Source organism: Spea bombifrons, chromosome 5, assembly GCF_027358695.1.
Source record: "Spea bombifrons isolate aSpeBom1 chromosome 5, aSpeBom1.2.pri, whole genome shotgun sequence".
In the NCBI taxonomy this organism is placed as follows: domain Eukaryota; kingdom Metazoa; phylum Chordata; class Amphibia; order Anura; family Pelobatidae; genus Spea; species Spea bombifrons.
Window position 1 is genome coordinate 109,450,070 of NC_071091.1, and position 8,156 is coordinate 109,458,225.

General features: G+C 55.1%; 1 protein-coding gene across 1 annotated transcript; it reads right to left on the minus strand.

Moving 5' to 3' along the window:
- Nucleotides 1-1,039: 1,039 nt before the first annotated feature.
- SLC52A2 (solute carrier family 52 member 2) lies at nt 1,040-7,602 on the minus strand. Its single transcript, XM_053467547.1, has 4 exons — nt 7,479-7,602; nt 5,767-6,625; nt 2,595-2,718; nt 1,040-1,399 (listed from the first exon to the last, which is right to left on the minus strand). Exons 1-4 carry the CDS (start codon nt 7,597-7,599, stop codon nt 1,187-1,189), a joined length of 1,317 nt encoding a protein of 438 aa, XP_053323522.1. The 5' UTR covers nt 7,600-7,602; the 3' UTR covers nt 1,040-1,186.
- Between the last annotated feature and the right edge of the window lie 554 nt (nt 7,603-8,156).

Here is an 8,156-nt window from a genome sequence, read left to right on the forward strand (position 1 = left end):
GGCCAGTGAGTCCTGTACACCTCAAAGAGACAGCAGCCCTGCTCCTATGCCCATAAGACTCCTACCTCTCATCATGAGACAGCTAGTCCTACACTTCTCACCACGAGACACCGTGAGACAGCCAGTCTTGCACCTCTCATGAACTCCATGAGACAGCCCGCCCGGCTCCTCTCACCGCGAGACATCCCGTACCCTCTCTCAGCGAAGAGGAGGAATAAACCGAATGAAACTATTTCCCCCCTTTGCACCAGAACGCCTCTTAATACCCCCGGAGCTGTCCGTGTTAACCCCTCGTACCTGGCAGCGCTCGGGGTAGCAGCCTCTCCAGTCCCCGTCTGCAGCGAGTGAAGAGACCCGCGGCTGAGCTCTCGCAGAGATCGCTGACATGCAACAGCCTCAGGTGCTCGACGAGTGTGCGAGAGCAGCGAGACTTCCCCGAGTATGACCATGTGAGGCAGCGAGTGAGCAGCAGACCGAGACCACTCACACATATTAACCCCTTATTAACCCCTCATCAGCCCATTTCTAATACTGGTCCTGACTTGGGTATTCTGTATCTACCACTGAAGGGTGCTAATGAAAGATCAACCAGCAGAGACGATGCCGCCCCGGCCTGTCCGCAGGGGCCACGCCTGTAACATACACGAAACCGACACGGACGCGTGTGAGATATTAGTGCGGGGGGGTGGGGGGATTTTAGGGTGTGAAATGGGGTGTTGGGGTCGTTACACGGGAGCCCCCGGGTTACTGTATGTTAACCGCCACACTTCAGGGTAAATTTGTTCAGGTGTTACGCTCGCTCACGGCCCCCCGGGCTTCACCGAGCCGGAACCGCCGCAGCGTGAGGATTTCATTAAAAACGGGGGATTTATAAACTCCGACTGCTCCACAGGGTGCGGGGTATCTGACCCCACGTCTCGCCACTCCGGGCGCGCGCCTCTTAACAACCCCCGTGTTACGTGTGCAGCAGGGGCATCACAGAACCCCCCCCCGGCACCGCGGACCCAAAGGGCCACAAACCCCAACGTGACAGAGAAGCGCGGAGCACAGAATCAAATCATTTTATTGGAAAAAAAGAACGTTTTTTGTTTTAATACAAAAAGAATCCTGAGTTTCGTGAGATCGGAGGAGACGAGCGGAGTGCAGGCGGCCTTCTGCCCCAGGCCAGGGTACCAGAGGCATTTCCTCACAGGGCGCAGTTGTCCTGGCAGTCTCTGCCCGCCCGGAACAGGTGGTAAATGCTGACCATGGGGAACATAAGTAGAGCGCCGAAGAGAGAGCCGGCCTGAATAACCGCTCCGCACCACAAGAGAGCCTGGTGTCCGGCCTCGTGCAGCAGGCTGCCGATCACCACTTTCAGGTAGGAGAAGAGACCGATGAACAGAGACCAGGACATGACCTGCGAGACAGAGAGAGACAGAGGTTATACAGCGAACAGCAACCGAGGAACCGAGACCGAGAGAGGACAGAGAGAGAGAGAGACAGACAGAGAGGTTATACAGCGAACCGAGGAACCGAGACCGAGAGAGGACAGAGAGAGAGAGAGACAGACAGAGAGAGAGAGAGACAGACAGAGAGAGAGAGAGACAGACAGAGAGAGAGAGAGAGAGACAGAGGTTATACAGCGAACAGCAACCGAGGAACCGAGACCGAGAGAGGACAGAGAGAGAGACAGAGAGAGAGAGAGACAGAGGTTATACAGCGAACAGCAACCGAGGAACCGAGACCGAGAGAGGACAGAGAGAGAGAGACAGACAGAGAGAGACAGAGGTTATACAGCGAACAGCAACCGAGGAACCGAGACCGAGAGAGAGAGAGACAGAGAGAGAGAGAGAGACAGAGAGAGAGGACGGAGACAGAGAGAGAGAGACAGAGAGAGAGAGACAGAGGTTATACAGCGAACAGCAACCCAAGGAACCGAGACCGAGAGAGAGAGAGACAGAGAGAGACAGAGAGAGAGAGAGAGACAGAGAGAGAGAGACAGAGAGAGAGAGAGAGACAGAGAGAGAGAGACAGAGGTTATACAGCGAACAGCAACCGAGGAACCGAGAGAGGACAGAGAGAGAGAGAGACAGAGAGACAGACAGAGAGAGAGAGACAGAGGTTATACAGCGAACAGCAACCGAGGAACCGAGACCGAGAGAGGACAGAGAGAGAGAGAGAGACAGAGAGAGAGAGACAGAGGTTATACAGCGAACAGCAACCCAAGGAACCGAGACCGAGAGGACAGAGAGAGAGGACGGAGACAGAGAGGTTATACAGCGAACTGAGGAACCGAGAGAGAGAGAGAGAGACAGAGGTTATACAGCGAACCGAGACCGAGAGAGAAGACAGAGAGAGAGAGGACAATGACAGAGAGAGAGGACAGAGACAGAGGATATACAGCGAACAGCAACCCGAGACGGAAGTCGATTTGTTTGGAGCCAGCAAGGAATGGAAAGACCGACCAGAAACGGCCGAAGCTCCTCCAAAGCCCGTCCGAGAGGCGTAGAGCGGGGCCCCCGTCTGAACAGGAAAGCTGCCCCCACAGGCTGTTACCCCCTACGAGGGGTCATACGAAGCCCCAGCGAGAACTGCCCCTTCCCAAGACTCACCAAGAGCACGATGCCTGCGGTGGTCCCGACGAGAGGGGGGCACGGACTCATCGAAGCCAAAACCATCAGGTATCCGGCAAACACGACCCCGGCCGCCATAATCACCCCGAGACCCAGGGACGACCTGACGACAAAAGACATATTTAACCCTTTCCGCTCTCATTAAACAGGCCCCAGAGAGTGCGCGCCGGCCACGGGCCCCACAGAGCTTACTAACCCATCTGGCATCAATACCCTGGTGAAACGATCATTACCTAAAATTAACCTCTTAGTGACCGGGATCTACTATCACACCCTACACCGAGGACAAGGTGCTTGTTCTGATGACCCCCTAGGGCATCTCTAGTGATGCGGTGGGCAAAAAAAGTGAGACCTTCAGAAAACCACCTTTCCATCGACCGAAAAGTTTCTCCATATTTTATACATTTTGTTAAAAAAAATAGTTTTTCCTGAAAATTACAAAATATAAATTGTTGGCGAAAACGACCGTATTCACTCGCTTATAGGGCACGTCTTTTTCATAAATTGACGTGAGTCATCGCCCGTCCGATCCGCAGCACAGCCAACTAAGCCTAGGAGATGGTCACTCACACTCACACTCTCCACGGCTCGCTTCAGTGTCTTATCTCCTTTCCCCCAGCTCCGAGAAGCAGGCCTCTTTAAACACTTCCGCAAAAGGCGGAGGCTCCGGGCACACCCTCTCCTGTGACTGGAGGAATAGGGGAGAGGCTGTCGCTCCGCCCCTTTGCAGAAGTTCACCAATAGGCCAGAATATTGCAGACAGATTCGTGGAGAAAGAGGTGCAGAAACGCTTCTCTTTCTCCGCGGATATTCTGGCCTCTCGAAGTACTTTTGCAAAGGGGCGGAGCGACAAGGACAGCCTCTCTCCCGCACACCCAATTGGGGGATAGGGTGTGCATGGAGGCTCCACCCTTTTACTTAATTACCTTGATAACGGAGCTGGATATCGGGGAGAACCGGACGAAGAAATTAGAACGAGAAAAGAGAAGTGGAGCTGCGGAAAAGGATATAGAAACGGTCGGTGGCGAAGGTAGGGAGAGCGTGAACGAGAGTGTCAGTGTGAGAGCGTGAACGAGAGTGTCAGTGTGAGAGCGTGAACGAGAGTGTCAGTGTGAGAGCGTGAACGAGAGTGTCAGTGTGAGAGCGTGAACGAGAGTGTCAGTGTGAGAGCGTGAACGAGTGTCAGTGTGAGAGCGTGAACGAGTGTCAGTGTGAGTGAGAGCGTGAACGAGTGTCAGTGTGAGAGCATGAACGAGAGTGTCAGTGTGAGCGTGAACGAGTGTCAGTGTGAGTGAGAGCGTGAATGAGAGTGTCAGTGTGAGAGCGTGAACGAGAGTGTCAGTGTGAGTGAGAGCGTGAACGAGTGTCAGTGTGAGAGCATGAACGAGTGTCAGTGTGAGCGTGAACGAGTGTCAGTGTGAGAGCATGAACGAGTGTCAGTGTGAGAGCATGAACGAGAGTGTCAGTGAGAGCATGAACGAGAGTGTCAGTGTGAGCGTGAACGAGTGTCAGTGTGAGAGCGTGAACGAGAGTGTCAGTGTGACAGCGTGAACGAGTGTCAGTGTGAGCGTGAACGAGAGTGTCAGTGTGAGAGCGTGAACGAGAGTGTCAGTGTGAGTGAGAGCGTGAACGAGAGTGTCAGTGTGAGAGCGTGAACGAGAGTGTCAGTGTGAGTGAGAGCGTGAACAAGTGTCAGTGTGAGAGCATGAACGAGAGTGTCAGTGTGAGCGTGAACGAGTGTCAGTGTGAGTGAGAGCGTGAACGAGTGTCAGTGTGAGAGCGTGAACGAGAGTGTCAGTGTGAGTGAGAGCGTGAACGAGTGTCACTGTGAGAGCATGAACGAGTGTCAGTGTGAGAGCATGAACGAGTGTCAGTGTGAGAGCATGAACGAGTGTCAGTGTGAGAGCATGAACGAGTGTCAGTGTGAGAGCATGAACGAGAGTGTCAGTGTGAGCGTGAACGAGTGTCAGTGTGAGCGTGAACGAGTGTCAGTGTGAGAGCGTGAACGAGAGTGTCAGTGTGACAGCGTGAACGAGTGTCAGTGTGAGAGAGCATGAACGAGTGTCAGCGAGTGTGTGAGTGAACGAGGGTGTGTGAGAGCGTGAACGAGTGTCAGTGTGAGAGAGAGCGTGAACAAGAGTGTCAGTGTGAGAGAGAGCGTGAACAAGAGTGTCAGAGAGCGTGAACAAGTGTCAGAGAGCACGTGAATGAGTCTCAGTGTGAGAGCGCGCGTGAACGAGTGTCAGTGTGAGAGAGTGTGAATGAGAGTGTCAGCCGAGAGTGAGAGAGCGTGAAGCTTGAAGGGTCGTCTTATATTCAGGCCTTTTCTTTTTTTCATGAAGATCCAAAGTTTATTGGGAAAAAAGCAAGGTGAAAGTTGTGGGGGGGGGTAGTTTTGCCCTTAAGGGGTTAAACACGATTGGCATTATCCAACATTTATTAATAATTATGTCTGTGTAGTAGAGGCGCGGACTCGTGACACAGTAAACGTGGCAGCCGGTCGGGCAGCAGCGCTCAGGGGGATGTGTAAGGAGCGCTCTCTGCGTGTGACCGTCACACGGGGTCTCTACATACTGCCTGGAATGTCTGAAAACAAGGTCACATGCTGCTCAGATACGGGGGGGCGGAGGATGGAGGGGGCAGAGAGGGGGGGAGACTGTGGGGGGGCAGATAAAGGATAAATAAAGGCTGGGGCAGAAAATAAAGGATTAGCACCGAGGGGTAGAGAACTTGCTGGGGTAACACATTCATTCATTTAACTACTTCAGTGCTGGCAGGAGCTGCCCCAGAGTATGGAAAGGGAGGGGGGGCAAAGCTACATATACTGGGGGAGGGGAGAGGAACCTATAGCGAGCAGCACACCCTGTATAGACCTGGCACTTACTCAGTACGTCAAAGACTGACTACTTCTGCTGGAAGGCTGATCCACTTATCTACCACCTCTCAGTTTCCTGTGTTGGAAAATTCCGGCACCCACCACAGGGTGGCAGTACTGAGACACGCGTGATATTTACTAAGCAGCCAACTGACCGCGGGGCACCAGGGTTAAGAACATCTGACGGGTTATCCCCTGACTTGCTCTCTGTACTGGGGGGGCAATAAACTCAGCAGATGCCCCTTTCCCCAACCCCCCCCCCACGTCTGGCCTCACCTGCACATCACACACATGGCGATGAAACAAGCCGCCGGGTTGGCGATGTTACTCAGCACCACCGACAGGTGGTAGGCGTCGGACCCGTAGGGCAGGCAGCTATAGGTCTGTACTGAGGGCAGCACCCCATTGGTCAGGGCATTGGACACGCCCAGCAGCACCAGCAGGTACACATTGCGCATGGACCAGAAGCTCTGCTGGGCGGCAGCATCAGCCCCGGGTTTCTTCTCCTCTTCGGGGCTCCTCAGTGGGTACGAATCATCTGACCCCGACCCATCGTGGGGAACGGCGGCGGCTCCGGCCTCCTGGGCTCCTTCCTGCGCGCCGTTTAGTTGCCAGTACTGCAGGATGAGAAATGCCGCGGCGGACACGAGGAGGAGAGCGAAAAGACCCCAAAAGTAGGCCGAGGCTGAGAAGTTCTCCTCCATGTAGTGGACGTCGGTTCCGTTTCCCCACGTGTTGTTCCTGCACTCCAGGCGCCCAACTCCCTGGGCCAGAGCCAGCACACAGGGGAAGAGCGCGCTGAGGCCCTGGCCGATGAAGAAGCTGCGTATGTACAGCTGGGGGAATTGGTACATGAACGGCAGGAAGGTGACGTTGGAGGTACAGCAGCCCAGAGCGAGTAGGAAGGCCAGCACCAGGTAGGGCACGCTGCGTTCCTCCCCAGCCACCGGCGCGCGGCGGTCCCAGAACACGGCCAGCAGCGCTGCGGACGCCAGGCTCAGGGCGTGAATGGAGCGGATGAGCCATGGCTCAGAAATCCGTCCCGGGGGGCAGAGTCGGTGGCTCAGAGTAACGGCCAGCGGCCCAACGTTACCCAGAGCTATGAGCACAGTGAGGAACGCCGGCAAATTCCAACCTGAGGGATACAGAGGAGATCAGACAAAGGAAAAAAGAGAAGGAGCGGGAGATCGGGGAAAGGAATAAAAGAAGAAGGAGCGAGGAGATCGGGGAAAGGAATAAAGAAGAAGGAGCGGGAGATCGGGGAAAGGAATAAAAGAGAAGGAGCGAGGAGATCGGGGAAAGGAATAAAGAAGAAGGAGCGGGAGATCGGGGAAAGGAATAAAAGAGAAGGAGCGAGGAGATCAGGCAAAGGAATAAAGAAGAAGGAGCGGGAGATCAGAAAAAGGAATAAAGAGAAGGAGCGAGGAGATCAGACAAAGGAATAAAGAGAAAGAGAGAGGAGATCAGACAAAGGAATAAAGAGAAGGAGCGAGGAGATCAGAGAAAGGAAAAAAAAGAGAAAGAGCGAGGAGATCGGGCAAAGGAATAAAAGGAGAAGGAGCAGGGAGATCGGGAAAGGAAGCCTCTGCCAGCCGGGTGTTATAATTAAACATCATATTACCCGCTGACGGGGGGGCACGTTGTGTTAGGGTATTACCAGGTGGGGGTCCCCGGCATATAACCCGCTGACGGGGGGGCACGTTGTGTTAGGGTATTACCAGGTGGGGGTCCCCGGCATATAACCCGCTGACGGGGGGGGGCACGGTGTGTTAGGGTATTACCAGGGGGGGGGCAGCATATTACCCGCTGACGGGGGGGGCACGGTGTGTTAGGGTATTACCAGGTGGGGGTCCCCGGCATATAACCCGCTGACGGGGGGGGGCACGGTGTGTTAGGGTATTACCGGGGGGGGTCCCCGGCATATAACCCGCTGCCGGGGGGGGGGGGCTTTGGTCGGCACGGCGTGTTACTGATTATTTGTTACTCACCTTCCGGAAGCTCTTTTACCACAATGGGCAGTTCCACCCACAGGGAGTTGACGGACACCCACGAGCCCATCCCAAACAGGGCCACAAGGACATGGGTGAGCAGGGAACGGAGCGGCGCCATGACCCGGCCTCTGCCGGAAAATACAAAGATCACTGGAAATCAATCAGACTCATTACGGGGCAGAAGGGCAGATGCTGGAGTTACTGGCGGAACTGGGATGCGGGAGAGGAGGTGCTGAAATATATCGACTATGCCCTGTGGGGGGGGGGGGGCGGGCACAACATGCCTGCAGGGGGGGGGCGAGCGGGCACAACATGCCTGCCGGGGGGTGTCCGGTGTGACCTCTGACCTGCTCATGGCTCTGATGAGTAGAATTACCCTGATAGGGACGGCAGCCCAAACCCCTAACGCGCCAGAGACACGCAGACGCATGTAAAAGGCGGCCCGGCCCCAGCACACGCATGTGATCTGCGGGTCAGACATACAAAGCAGAACACGAAAAACCACGCACACGTATGACCCCCCCCCACGGTACAGCGTCTTCTACCCCGAGCATCCTTTCCGTTCCAGCAAGTGCCCCCCATTCACTCCCACCCATCATGCTTCATGCCCCGTTACCTGTCACCACGCCGAGCTCTTCTACACACGAGAGGGACGCACTCGTCACGGGGCGACTG

Bases quoted from the DNA above. Each gene is read 5' to 3' on its own strand.
- SLC52A2 (XM_053467547.1), bottom strand. From the start codon at position 7,599: ATGGCGCCGCTCCGTTCCCTGCTCACCCATGTCCTTGTGGCCCTGTTT. The intron at 6,626-7,478 runs GTGAGTAACAAA...TGTATCCCTCAG, and splicing joins GGTAAAAGAGCTTCCGGAAG to GTTGGAATTTGCCGGCGTTC. The intron at 1,400-2,594 runs GTGAGTCTTGGG...TCTGTCTCGCAG, and splicing joins CCGCAGGCATCGTGCTCTTG to GTCATGTCCTGGTCTCTGTT.